At 40.7% G+C, this 14,048-nt stretch overlaps 1 protein-coding gene across 1 annotated transcript in view; it reads right to left on the reverse strand.

Annotated features, from left to right (window-relative positions):
- LOC138302088 (uncharacterized) overlaps positions 1-14,048 on the reverse strand; it is a 148,316-nt gene that overhangs the window by 35,114 nt on the left and 99,154 nt on the right. The window contains exon 7 of the mRNA XM_069242472.1: positions 6,691-6,805. Coding sequence (XP_069098573.1) covers positions 6,691-6,805 — 115 coding nt within the window. The remainder of the gene's footprint in view (positions 1-6,690; positions 6,806-14,048) is intronic.

Here is a 14,048-nt window from a genome sequence, read left to right on the forward strand (position 1 = left end):
TAGTTTGTTGGTGAAAATGTGTATTTCAGGGTCATACCCCGTAAAACATGTTAAAACTATAATTCATTAAAACATTACAAATATATGCACAATTATATACAGTGTCCAAATATGTAAGAGTCAGGAGAAATGCATAGAATTACGGCTTGTCAGTTAAAAGGGTAGCCCCAAACTTTTTTGGTATAATCATACAGAGAATAAAAATGTGTTTAGGCCGAACATAATTACAGTACTTGTGTCAGACCTAAGCACTTAAAATATCTGCTCATAGTGATGAAACCCTAAATTGAGGCAAAGGGGTGTATCAATTTCCTTCTTGATATTGTGTAGATTGAACAGAAGACAGGACGTGCTTAATACTTTTCTTCTCATTGCCACATGCCTTGCGCACCCCATTTCTAGCCAGTCCACTAACCCACTTGTAAGTGAAGCTGTTGAGTAATAGTGTTCCAAATCTAAACTTGATGTGAAGCGTTTTGGTCTTGTAAAGGACTATTTCATCCAGATATGTTTCGCAGAGTGAAAACAGTTTCAGGTCCAGAAATGTGTCTGAGAGGCAACCAATGTATGTGTCTATTTGCCATTTATGAACAACGTGCCAGTAGAACTTTTTTTTATAGTATATCTTTCTGCCTGGTTGATGGAGGGAGGAGAGGGTCACATTCTTTCCAACCCCAGAGCGCAAAATGAAATCTTAATATGGCAGAACCAATACAATTTACGATCCCAATTATACCTAAAATCTTCTTTAATCCATTCCTACAGGTTTTGAGCTCTGAGGTTATCTACTGCTTAAATCAATATAATAACGGTCTAAGAGCAGCCAAGGCATCTATTCTTTTTAAAGAAACCACAAAATACAGTAGATGAACTTGGGTACTCTGTGTCAGAATAAGTAGGGCTCTAATAAAATGATATTCTCTCATAGAAAACCTCTCAATGTTGCCCATGCCCCAAATTTCTGCTCGGTAAAGGGCTGCCACTTGTGATGTTGCGCTATAAGCCTCCGGTGCTGGAGACACTGATCTTGAAATTGTAGATCTATACATTACGAAGCTTGATGGAGAATTTTTACCCTACTTTTCTCTGTGTGCAAAGACCATGTAAATGCATTGTCAACCCTTATACTCAAGTATTCAAAATGGTTGACTTCTTCGATAGCAATGTCCCTCAGTGTCATATTGCTATGAAGAGACTTAGGGCCACATGTAGGTAGGTTCCGATTTGCGAGTCGCAAATTGCGAGTCGCAAATCTGAATGTAGGGTGGTGTCCCTGACACCATCTGCGATTCGTAAGGGGCTTGCAAATGTCAACCTCATGAATAATCATGAGGTTGGTCGCAATGTGCGACCCCCTTGCAAATGGCAGCCCTCACAGGGATGGTGGCCTGCTGCAGACAGCAGACCACCATGTCTGTGACAGCTTTTTAATAAAGCAGTTTTTTTTTTTTTTGTAATGCAGCCCGTTTTCCTTACAGGAAAACGAGATGCATTACAAAAACAAAAAATGTAACGTTTGCATTTAATTTTTTCAGAGCAGGCAGTGGTCCGTAGGACCACTGCCTGCTCTGAAAAAATATTTATATTGACATTCACAACGGGGAAGGGGTCCTATGGGAACCCCTTCCCTTTTGCGAATGGGTTAGCACCCATTTGTAATGGGTGCTAACTGCGATTGGTTTGCGACCGCATATGTGGTCGCAAACCAATCCTACATTGCACTGCGAGTCGCAATTAGGAAGGGAACACCCCTTCCTAATTGCGAGTTGCATACCCGTTTTGCGATTTGGTAACCAGGTTACTGAATCGCAAAACTGGGTTTGTGAATCGCAATATGCTTTTTGCACGTTGCAAACAGCAAAATTCGCTGTTTGCGACGTGCAAAGAGCTTCCTACATCTGGCCCTTTGTTTAGAGTTTAATTGCTATCAGGTGTGTCTTTTGAATGTTATTCTCCAGACCTATAAACTCACAAAGGTCTTGGAATCTAACAGATTTTTCAGCCTCAGTGGCATTCATGAAATAAGCTATAGAGTGTTGGAGAAATCTGAGTGCAATCTAACACGTGGCTACATCCGTCATTGATATATAGCGAAGAGAGCATGGAAGCAGGGACACAACCTTGATGTACCCCTGACATCATCAGGATTTTGGGCCTGATTCTAACTTTGGAGGACGGTGTTAAACCGTCCCAAAAGTGGCGGATATACCACCTACCGTATTACGAGTCCATTATATCCTATGGAACTCGTAATACGGTAGGTTGTATATCCGCCACTTTTGGGACGGTTTAACACCGTCCTCCAAAGTTAGAATCAGGCCCTTTGTCTGTTAACTTGACGTGTTTGCCCCACTGAGCGTGTGCATAGTTATGCCTGTGGAGCCTAACTAAAATATATACAGTAATAAACTATGGGGAACTCTTAATGACTTGAGGGAGTCCCAGAGTTTTTCTCTCAGTACAAGATTAAAGGCAGCACTCAGGTCGACAAACCCCATACAAAGATGCACTTTATTTAGCCCAATATAGTTCCACATGATAAGGGCTAATTCGAAAACTTGATCTACTGTGCTAAGTTTAGCTTTAAAGCCAGCCTGGAAAGGCGATAAGATCTTAACATTGTTTATGCATTTGCTGAAGCTTCCCCAGGACCTCCCTGTAGAGCATCTTCTGCAGGTTGTCCAACAGACTAATGTGCTTACAGTTAGAGGGATTGCTCCTATTGCCTTTTTTAAAAAATAGGTATAATTTTTGCCCCTCCAAGAAACAGAAGTGGGAACTACCCTCATGATAGCCTTTGTCAGGAGGTTGATAAATAGGGCCCATAAGCCTATCTCGCTAAGAGATAAAGATCTTTAGGCACTTTACCTGGACCAGGTGCCTACCATACATTGAGGGATTCAATAGTCTTCATGGTTTCTGTGATGGAGAATATGGGAACTTCACAACATAAAGACGGGATGCTCAGTTGGTCTTGGGTGTCCCTAGGAACCAGACTATTCCCTGAATTATGGGTTGAATACAAGTTAGCAAAATGATTAATCCAAACTGGCAGTTGGATAAAGAGGACAGTTGGTATATGATCATCCAGGCTACCCTCTGCAATAATGTGCCAGAACGCAAAATTGTCCCTTCTTTGATAGGCAACTAAAATACCTTTCTACCTTTCTTTTACTTTTGCTATCAAGCAAAATGTGCTTACAATGGCCTCTAGCAGCAACAATTGTTATTGGATCAAAATTGTAATGTTTAAGATCAGCTTCGGTTTGGCTGGCACTTCTATACCAAGGATTAGTCCTTAGTTTTGCTGATTGTCGCGCTGTGGATGTCTCTATGAAACATCCCTTTAGAAACTCAAACAACTTGGTATTTCAACTGTGATATTTCAACCATAGGAATGTAATTGCCTGATTCAGAGGGAGCCAAGCCTGTGCTGAAAAGATAGTACATTTTTTGAAAGACTTCTGCTGTTTGATTTTACTGTAGGCCATTTGACAGCCCTGATGGTATTCCAAATTATCATCTCTATCTTAGTTGATATATTCTGGCTTGCATCGTTTAGTACCAACCCCTCCCTATTATGATCACTATCCAATCGTAGCAGTATTTTGAAATCCACTTGTGTGAGAAATTGGGTTGCTGGTTGACTGTGGGGTGAACCCTGGTCAAGCAGTAACCACACTCACTGTTAGGGTGCGGCACAAGCCAACTCTAAATTAACCTGTGCGCAGCCCTCTGGTAGCTTGGCACAGAGCAACCAGGCTTAACTTAGAGGCAATGTGTAAAGTATTTGTGTAGCACTTCAAAAAGTTATATAGTGCAAACACCACACACAAAGGATCCAACACCAGGTTAGAACAACAGAGCAGAATTTAATAAATACAACAAGATCAAAACATCAAAAATCTGATAAGTAGAACTGGAGTTATGAATTTTTAAAGAATAAACTGTAAAATAGGCCTAGAAGCATACAGTGGTTGACGGCTACCTCGTCTTGCTGGACTGGGTCAAAGTCAAAATTTCAGGCTGACCATGATAGAACAAAGGTCGGATACAGGCCCAGACTAGTCTTCTAGGTATTACCTTCTCAAGTTTTGTGCCATAGTCCCATTTGCTTTGGAGAGGGCTGCGAGGAGCAAGGAGAGTATTGCAGGAGGCTGTCAGCATGGTGTGAAGAGCAGGTGGGTCGTCCCTCGTGAGAGGTCAAAGCTGCTGTGTGAAGAGAAAGACTGGCTGAGGCATGTGCTGGTTTTCAGTGAAAGCTTCAGAGTCTTGACGCAAACGGGCCAATTTGCAGTATTAAAGATCCCAAAAGCTTGATGTAAGCTCCCTTGAGCCACACCAAGTGCCCAAAACCCAAGAGGCACCACTTGCTGATCAGGAATTGCTGCAGCTGGGTCTAGGAGCTGTTTGGGGATCCTTCATGTTCCTGAGGCTCAGATGAGGAGGCCAGCAGACTAGCTATTAGACTCACTCTGGGCTCCTGCGTTCAAGCTGAAGAGGCATGTTTACTTCTTTTTCTCCAGGCAAGAGAGCAGCAGGTCAGCACAGCAGGGCAGCAGTTCTTTTAGAGCTGCAGACCACCAGGTTGGCAGTCCTTGTAGCAGCACAGCAGTCTTTCTTCCTGGCAGAATATCCACAGGTCCAGAAGTGTACTGAAGCTGTAGTGTCTGAGGTCCAGTATTTATACATGTCTTTGAAGTGGGGAAAAGCTTCCTAGAGGCAGGCCTTTTAGGTGCACAGCTGCCCTGCCTTCCTGGCCCTGGGTCCAGACTAACTACAGGGTGTATGTATCCCTTTGTGTAGAGAGAGGAAACAGCTTATTCAAGTCCATGTGGGGCTAGGCCAAGTTACTCCCACTCATCCAGCCTCATCCAGGCACAGCTAAACTCCTCATTGTGTGTTGCTGTTTAATATGCAAATACCAACTGTCAGCTACACCCAGTCATGGGATTAGAGAGAGTCTACAGGCACCAAACGGCTAAGGAAAGAAAATTCCAACTTTCACAAAGTGGCATTTTCAGAATTACAATTTAAAATCCTTCCCCATCAGATATGATTTTAAATTGTGATTCCAGAGACACCAAACGTAAACTGGTTAATTATTCCCATTTGGAAATTACACTTATAAATTGTAATAAGGTAATATCAGTGTTATCCTATGGAAAGGTAAACCTTGCAGTAGTGAAAAACAAATGTAAGGGTTTTCACTATCAGGGCATGTAAAATGTAAATGTACATCCCCTCTGGGCTGTCCAGGGCCTACCCTAGGGGTGCTGTAGTTGTATTAAAAAGGAAGGTTTGGGCCTGGCAAAATGTTTATTTTGCCATGTAGAAATGACACTTTAAAACTGCAAATACAGGCTGCCATGACAGGCCCAAGACATGTTTAAAATGCTACTTGAGTGTGTGGCACAATCAGTGCTACAGTTGCATTTAATTTACAGGCCCTGGGAACCTGTCGTGCCACTTTATTAGAGACTTATAAGTAGGATAAATATACCAATTGTATATAAGCCAATTCTATCATGTTTTAAAGAGAAAACACAAGCACTTTAGCACTGGTTAGAAGTGATAATGTGTGCAGAGTCATAAGAACAGCAAAAAGAAATTCAGCAAAAATAGAAGGAGTGAAGGCAAAAAGTTGGGGGAAAACCCCAAGGATGCCAGGTCAAACAACTAGTGTGTCCCACAGTCTCATATCTAGAAGAACATAATCTCCCCTTTTTTGTTTGACCCTTAAAAAAGATGTAAGCCTTTTCTTTGTATGATGATGATCAACCATTGCAAGTATGTAACCAGAATGTAATAGTCAGCATGGCTAATTGAATGACTGTTACCGACCACCAGGGCACCTTCCGCTCTGGTGGGAAACTGTGCGACAATCACTTTTGGGACCCCACCCCATGACGTCCGTCTCAGATTCCCTTACTACCACCCATCAAATGTGTCCCTCATCTCTCCGTTGCCCATCTCTCACATACATTTGTTTGAAAGCACTGGTATCCACTCAGCTATCCACATTCAACATAAAACAGAGATATGTTCCTTGCAACAGGCATACTAACCCTCTGTGCTACTTTATGGTGAGTCAAAGCTGACACAAAACAAAACTCCAATCTTCCTTTCTAGCAGGAAGATTAATCACACAAGTTTTCTTTACATTTTCATTTGCTGCCTGAAAGCTAGACGCACAAGGAACTTTGCAGCAGGTGCTTTTAAATCGTAAGTTACTGTTAAACACAGCACTCCCCCACCCCTCAGGTCAGTGCTCCCCTCCAGGTCAGCGCACAGTGCGTACCACTCGCATCGCCCCTAAAGCCTAGTCTGCAGACCATGAAGTTAAGGGGAAAGTTTCACCAATGGATACTTGTCTTGCAATGTAGTGGTAGGTTGTTTAATTTGCTACAATATTATTGGAGGTAGATATTGTCAATGTCGATATAGTGTCATATGACCAACTGTCCTTCATTGTCCTCCATTGAATTGAATATTTGATGAAGCCATCAACATTCACTGAAAAATACCTACTTTTTGAAGCTAGGGTTTATTTTATTCCATTTTCTACCCGTTAATTTTTTTAAGTATTAGTATAAGGTAAATATTTAATTTTCCATTCCATCAATGCCTGGTGATTGAACACACAGTAAAAAAATGTTCATATACTTAGAAAATGCAGTCCAGCCTCACCTATGCATTCTGCCAGCCGTGTCCCACCAATGAACTGAGTTGTCCACACAAAGGCAGTGTGTTCCCCACATTCTTCATACAATCGGCTTCTTCTCAAAAAGTTAAAGTCGTACCCCTTTGTGAAAATAAGGGTGAAAACATACAGTCAGTTCAAGGCAACATTAATGAGCACTGATTCATTAGTCGTCATAGCAATACATAAAAATCGGCATAGATTTCCTAAACACATGCAAGTTCTGCTAATTTTGTACACATCATGCATTCACTAAAAGGAGCCATGGTTCCTCTTGTATGTAGTATGAGCCCATAGCTAGATCTACCACTAGGTGCACAGCCATTGACAAAATGATCCATCCATTAAGAATTCCCTTCCACTCATCCTGTCTTAGATGTGTTTCTTGTAATAAAATGACCTGGTTATCTGAGAGCCTCAAGAATTCCAAGATTTTCCTTATCCTGCTCCCTACCCTAAGACCATTTACATTCTAGGAGAGTATTTTTAACCTAAGGTCAGACCCAGGCCCCTTCATCCTGCTCCTGTTCCTGATACTTGCTTCCATGGCCAGATCTGCCACTAGGTACGCAAACATTGACAACATGCTCCATCCATGGAAAGCAAAGACCATCAGGAAAGGTTTCATCTGCTATTAGTGCAGTGCTGAATGTGTGCAGTGTTTGTCAGTGCTCAGTAACAGCATTAATTTCTAAACACCAGCACTTATTTATCAGAGTCCACTACACAGTGGCTCCATGTGTCTGTTTATAAGCCGAGCAGATCAGTGGTGTGTTTAACTAGTTTACATACTTCAAATAAATGAGAAAACTAGTACTTTATGGCTATCCCTACTGTTTGATGTGACCTGGAATAGTCCAAAACTCTCACACTAGCTTGACTGTAGGACATACTGGCACTGGTATGGATTTATGTATTTGGTATTTGTGGCCTGCAAAATAAGTTAAAAAGCACCTCTTTCCTAAATTGGAGCAGCTTACAGGCAGCTCTCGAGGTTAGAAAATGTTGTTGTTCCTGAGCTTAGGTGAATATATGGAAAAAACAGTATTCAGCATCAGTGGTAGGAGTTGTGGGAGGTGCAGCTGGAGTGGAGTCCTGTGAAATACCTTGGACTCTGGCACTTTTTTTTTTTTTACAAATTGAACTCTGCCTATTTGAGATGAAGCAAAATTGTTCCAATAGAACTGGTTTTTACTTTTATCCTACTGGGGCAAAGAATCGTAGAGAAATCACTTGCTCAGAACTCTGCAAGCTTTACAAGTTGCACGGACCGACCTCCCCCCTCAACTTCGTTCCAGTGAAAGCAACAATACCAATGAAACGTACATTATAAGGACTATGCGCCAATTGGTGGGTAAAGGGATAGGGTTAAAGACACGTGGAGTGACAGTTTATTTGTTTAAATGTAAGACATTTTACAGGGTATAGTGTGGATGCTGGAAAATCTAGAAGAAAATATTTGAACCATAAAGAGCCTACCCCAGGAGATTGATTCTGAATTTATAACATCGGTTATCATCACAGACTGTCAGCTATACTTAAAACCTTAATTTTAAGGTCTTGCCTGGGCAGCACACGTGTTGTCTCTTCAAGAGCTTTCGTTTGCTACCACCAGGATTAATGACTGGCTTCATTGTTATTCTAAGTTGCTTGCTTTTTATTGGTCCACTGCCGTTGGCTTCCTTTCTCTTCATTTCATACGTTTGCCCTACCCCTGGAGCATGGATGCCTTACTTGTGTCCTTCCATTATTAATTGTTTTAGACGCTTCCTTTTTCTTTGTGGTTAAGCACTCTACCGGAGTTTCTTTTACAACTGACTCCCTTTTTCACTTTTTCCCTCCGTGTACCTCCCTCTCTGTGTTGTTTTCCCCCAGACTGCCTCCCTCCTTCCATTTTTGTTCCTCTTGTTCCTGCCCCACCTATCCTCCCTCCCTCTGTTGTGGTCAGTGTTATTTTTTTCCCCCCACCCATTCACTCGCTCTCCCTCGTTCCATAGTTGCTAGTGTTTGTACTTGCTTACACCCACCCTCCCTCCTTCCACTCTTGCCTCTGTTGTTAAAATGCAGATAGTAAGTGTTTTTTATTAACTGTAAGACCGCAGTTAGTTGCACACTGAAGGTTCTTGAGCTCCAGAGTGTTTTTCACCAGCAGCTAACCTTTACACATGGTATTTAAAATGATTTTTAAAGGAATTCGATTTTAGTTTTTTTTTCTTTTCTTGATTGTGTTGATGCCTGTTGTGTCAAAACAGGTTCGTGTATATATAGTTAAGTAAGCCACATGAGTTTTTGAAGGACTAAATAAATCATGTGGGTTTTTGAAAGACTTTGACATATCCCTGCCAGATGTCATGTTAATTGCCTACTTGATTTGTTCAACTGTTCTCACATTTAAATAATTATGTTCCAATATTTTCGTTTCCTATTTTATTCTTGTCTAAAGCAATTTGTGTCGCATTTTGTGCCATCACTTCTGACTGACATGGCTTTTAGTTTCTATTGTCTAAGGTCTAGGTGGACGTCAGAATTCCACTCTGCAGGTGTGTTCGTGCTGTTCTATTGTAATAATTTTGATTAATTAAAAATAAATGTATTCACTGTTTTTATTTTCATTTAGTTACATGATGTTTACAGATAGATATGTGTGCTAATGAAGATCAGGATCACAGCTTTTCATTCGTGTCACGTTATACACGTTATACACCTGACTTTAGGGGAAGTGTAGGTTCTTGACTAATTTTGAGACATGAGTGTATCCAATGGCGTTAAACTACGATGCCAGAACGGAAGCGCCAGCCGCTGATCAACCAACCACCTGCCTAGCTGATGTGACACTGGTCAAGTTTGTAATGATCTAAACTCAGGTCACCCAGGGTGTTTTCCACTCTGCAAAAAACAAAGACAACTAACCTATTTTCTGATACTGGTCTCTTCATTTATGATTGCATGTGTAATGCCATACTCGATGTCATCAATCAAGGACGTTTATTTAAGCCCATGATGCACCTTTACTTTTACAATTCACAGCAACTGTGTTACAAGAATATATTGTTGGTTATTGTTTGTCGTTGAATTCAAAACAGTTGAATGATAACTGTTGGTATGTGATCACCTTACCTTGAGAAATCTGGTAATCAAAGTTGTGAAATGTGCATTATGATACACCTGCATAAGGAAAATCTCTTCTTTGCTGCCTGGCAGTGTTTGCCACTCATATTAAGATATAAGATTGGTCCAGTTATATTAGTAAATAATAAGATTGTTTAATTCATTTTGAATTCTGGTGTTGCCTTTGTGACGTTGTTAGATGTGAAGCAATGTCCTGCTTTCCAGGTAGTTGAGCATCCTGATGCCAAAAAACCCCTCATCTACTGTGTTGATGGCTAAGGGCTTGAATAAATGTAGAATATGCTAGGTTATTACATCTCGTAAGACCACAGGCAGAAAATGTGGGCATATTTGCAGCAGTGGTGACCGCAAATCTCAACATGAGGGGCGGGGGAAGGGGAGGGGACGGAGGAAGTAAACAAAAGTAATTAATAAAAATAAATTGAACTTTTCCTGCCACCGCTGGACGCCTCACTCCTCTTCTGCTGGTGTCCCAGCAGTCCCTGGGACACCAGGGACGGGCTCCCTGCGCAATTCTGGCACTGCTCTCATGCTTCACCTAGAATGAGAGCAGCTCCAGGATTGGTCTGAGTGACACTCTGTGGGAGTATGTGCAGTTTCTCTAACCCGGCTGTGCAACACAGCCGAGTTGGAGAAAAATAACTACGCATGTCAGTTTGGCCGGCCTGAGACAGCTGGCCAAAATAACAAGAGCACTTAGGTGCACTGAACTCTCCCTTCCCTCTCCCAAGGCTGAGCCCCACCCCTCCAGGCACCTGCTGGCTGAGCCAGCAGCTCAAAAATAAAACGATCACAAATCATCATTTTGTTCTTCAGCTGCTGGCTCTTAGCCAGGGGGCGACGCTCGTTCACCATTGCGAAGGAGCTGCCCCCTGGAAATTAGTAAACATTTCTCGCTTATGGGCATTTGGCGGGGCAGTAATATTTAATCAACAGCTTTTTGTATATCAGCTTTACTTAGAGTGGCCAGACATCTAAAAAATGTGTCTCGGTAAAAACCTCAATACTGAAGCTTTTTCTGTGACATGTTTAGTACATTTTCAAGAGAAAGGTTCGGACAGCCATTTGCATGTACATTGCATAATTTGCAATATACACAGGTCCACTAAAATTATGCAACTCAGAGGCTTATTTATTTTCTGCATAATTATGGATTTAATTCAAGTTCAAAATTATCCAGCTGCATAATTTTGAGTATTCAATAAATAACACAGCTTTAGTTCAAACAGATCGTAAATTACTGCAATTAAAGCGTCACACCTAGTACTATCGTATTGGCAGACCCTATCCATAGCTAACTGGTCACTTTTCAGTGCTGCTTGCTGTACTTAGGGATTAAACTTGTTCTGAAGGGGTGACATTTTTGCTCAGGCAGAATTATTTTTAAAATGACAGAAATAGAGGAATAGTACTACCGTAGAAAAGTGTGTAATATGCATCCACTACATCGCTTACCACTACATTTAAAATAGAAGTATGTATAGTCTACTTAAAGTTACAAAAACATATCTTGCAACATAGTGATTAGGTCGATGTAATAGATATTATATATCGGGTTGCAATATATCACATGCAAAATAGTGAAGGTATCCCAACAAGCACGATAGTGAGTGAGGATGTCGAGTGTTTTCTGAAGAAGTGGTCCACATTAGAATGGAAAGTGCACGGTCCTGTATTTTTCTGCTGTGAACTTTTCATTAGTTATCACCATAAACGGGTGCAATGCCGTTCATGTCACCCACAATTTGCAATGCGATAATCAACTATTGTCACAACTCATATTTGCGTTTTTATATTTATAGAGGTATCTCTTATTTTTGATTTAAGATTACACTGTTACCTTTACAAGTCAATTGGTGACGTGACACAATGCGCTCATCGACGTAAATTCACTAAAATGCCAGGGGTAGCGAAAGTGACTTTTACTTACACACACATTCACATTTATACACTTTCTTGCTCACATAAACACACTCTCTCTCACAAGCAGGCACACAATATACATTTGAAAGCATACTATTACTTATCTCAGCTGCCAGAGAAGGTCTAATTCTCGCAAATTGTACTCCATCTTTTAATTACATTAATAGTGAATAATATTTTATTGACTACAGTATGTGTAATATAAAAATTGATGGAAAGCAAAGAGAGTGGAGCCCCAACCCGACGTCCATAAGGACAAGCTTCCACTGTGTGCCTGGCACTGATTTTGCCACCTCAGAGGCCAGTGGTCGCACAGGCACTGCCAGGGGTCACAAGGAGGTAGCTGCGACCCCTGGTGACCCCTAAATGATTACTCTGAATGCTCTTAGGAGATAAATGTGTGAAACTTAAATAACATGAGCTTGTAAGGATACCACTGTACTTATATACCAATATATTCTGAGAAATATTACAAAGTACATATTTATAAAAATAGAACCATGTGACACTCATGTTTTCCCCAGAGCAAAAGGGACTTGTTGGCTTCCTGGGAAAATATGAATAAATGTACATTCACCCTCATTAATTGCAGGAGGACGCATAGTTATATAAGGGAGATTTCAGTCCATTACTTTCAAAGAATTGCCTAATTTAAATATTAATCTAACTATTAGCAGGTATAGCAAGTAACATCGATAGATAGATAAGATAGATAGATAGATAGATAGATAGATAGATAGATAGATAGATAGATAGATAGATAGATAGATAGATAGATAGATAGATAGATAGATAGATAGATAGATAGATAGATAGATTACCCTGTGGTGGTCCTTACTGAGTAATTAGGATAGTGTTTCCACAGGAAATGCATTGTTTGTGTTGCTAATAACTTTGGCCCCCTTTGATGAAACTTTGCAAAAAGGTGCTACTTTTGGACTAGTCTGTACATGGAAAGTTTCAGGCTAATCTGCTAAACAGAGGCTGAAAAAAAATTGGGGGGTCCCAAAATACATTTTCCCCAATCATTTTTCCATAGCAACTTTAGACACTCCTACAGTCCAAATTGCCAATGCATTTACACCAAAATGAGCAGAAAGCTATGTCATGGTCCAGAAAGCATGCTTTTTGTAATTTGGTATAAATCCGTTCAGTAGTTTTTGAGAATAAATGCTCAAAAATGTTGTTTATCTAGGGATGTGGATCCTTTACAAATCCAACAGATCTCCTGCTGAGATCTGATTGCTACCACCACACCAACCAAGAAGCGATACCAGCCAACTCAGGGCTCAGAACTAATTTCTGAGTCCTAACAAAATGAGAAAAACCACAAGGAGTCAGAATAGGAATATCATGACCTCTAGAAAACTGTGCCTGATGGGGGTGAGTTGTAGTTACTTGAGAAAACTATAACGGGTGAATTTCTGTGGTTTTTAGAGTTTGAAATGTTACATTGGTGCTGAACATTTCACCGAACAATAACATTACTTTAACCTTTGTTTTTTTCAATGTGTGTGTATATATATATATATATATATATATATATATATATATATATATATATATTATATATATATATTTATATTTATGTGTATATATATTACGCATTGGCAATCACCATTGTGTAGTGCTCGTTAGGACTAGTATTGAATAGGAAATTGATTTTTAATTTTCATTATAACTTTGGTGCCGTTTGACGAATCTTCACAAAACTTTCCAAAAAAGGTTCATACATATCAGCTCCTTCCTGGAAGGTTTTGGAGTGATCTCTCAAGCATGGATTGAGATAAAACAGGTCCGAAAATGCTTTTTCCCCATGCAATTGGCAATAGGAACTTTAGACAAGGCTATGGCCAAAAGTCAAAACAGCTGAATGGAATTAAACCAAATTTGGTAGTAAGCTAGCTCTTTAGGGAGGAAGTGTGGTTGTTGTGAATTGGTGCAAATCTGTTCAATACCTTTTGAGAAATTAAGGTTAAAAATGTATAGATATCTAGAGATGCTGGAGTACTGTGGAGATCCAGGACACTGTGGTGCTGCCTGCCAATAAGAGGAAGTGCAGGACACACAAAGATAACTCCCTCTCAAAGGATTCACAGGTTTGCACCCCCAGAAGTGCAGAAACAAAAGCTGCTCCCACTAGGCGGGAACAAAGCAGTGCAATATTGCAGCCAACTCATGTCGGCACCCAGGATGGCTCAGGAGCTAGCAGCCCAGCAGGTTTCCCCCCAGCAGCTTCCAATATTTTAAAGTTGTTTGGTGTCCTTGGTGCAACCAGGGCACCAATAAAAAA

Source organism: Pleurodeles waltl, chromosome 6 (assembly GCF_031143425.1).
Source record: "Pleurodeles waltl isolate 20211129_DDA chromosome 6, aPleWal1.hap1.20221129, whole genome shotgun sequence".
Lineage (NCBI taxonomy): Eukaryota > Metazoa > Chordata > Amphibia > Caudata > Salamandridae > Pleurodeles > Pleurodeles waltl.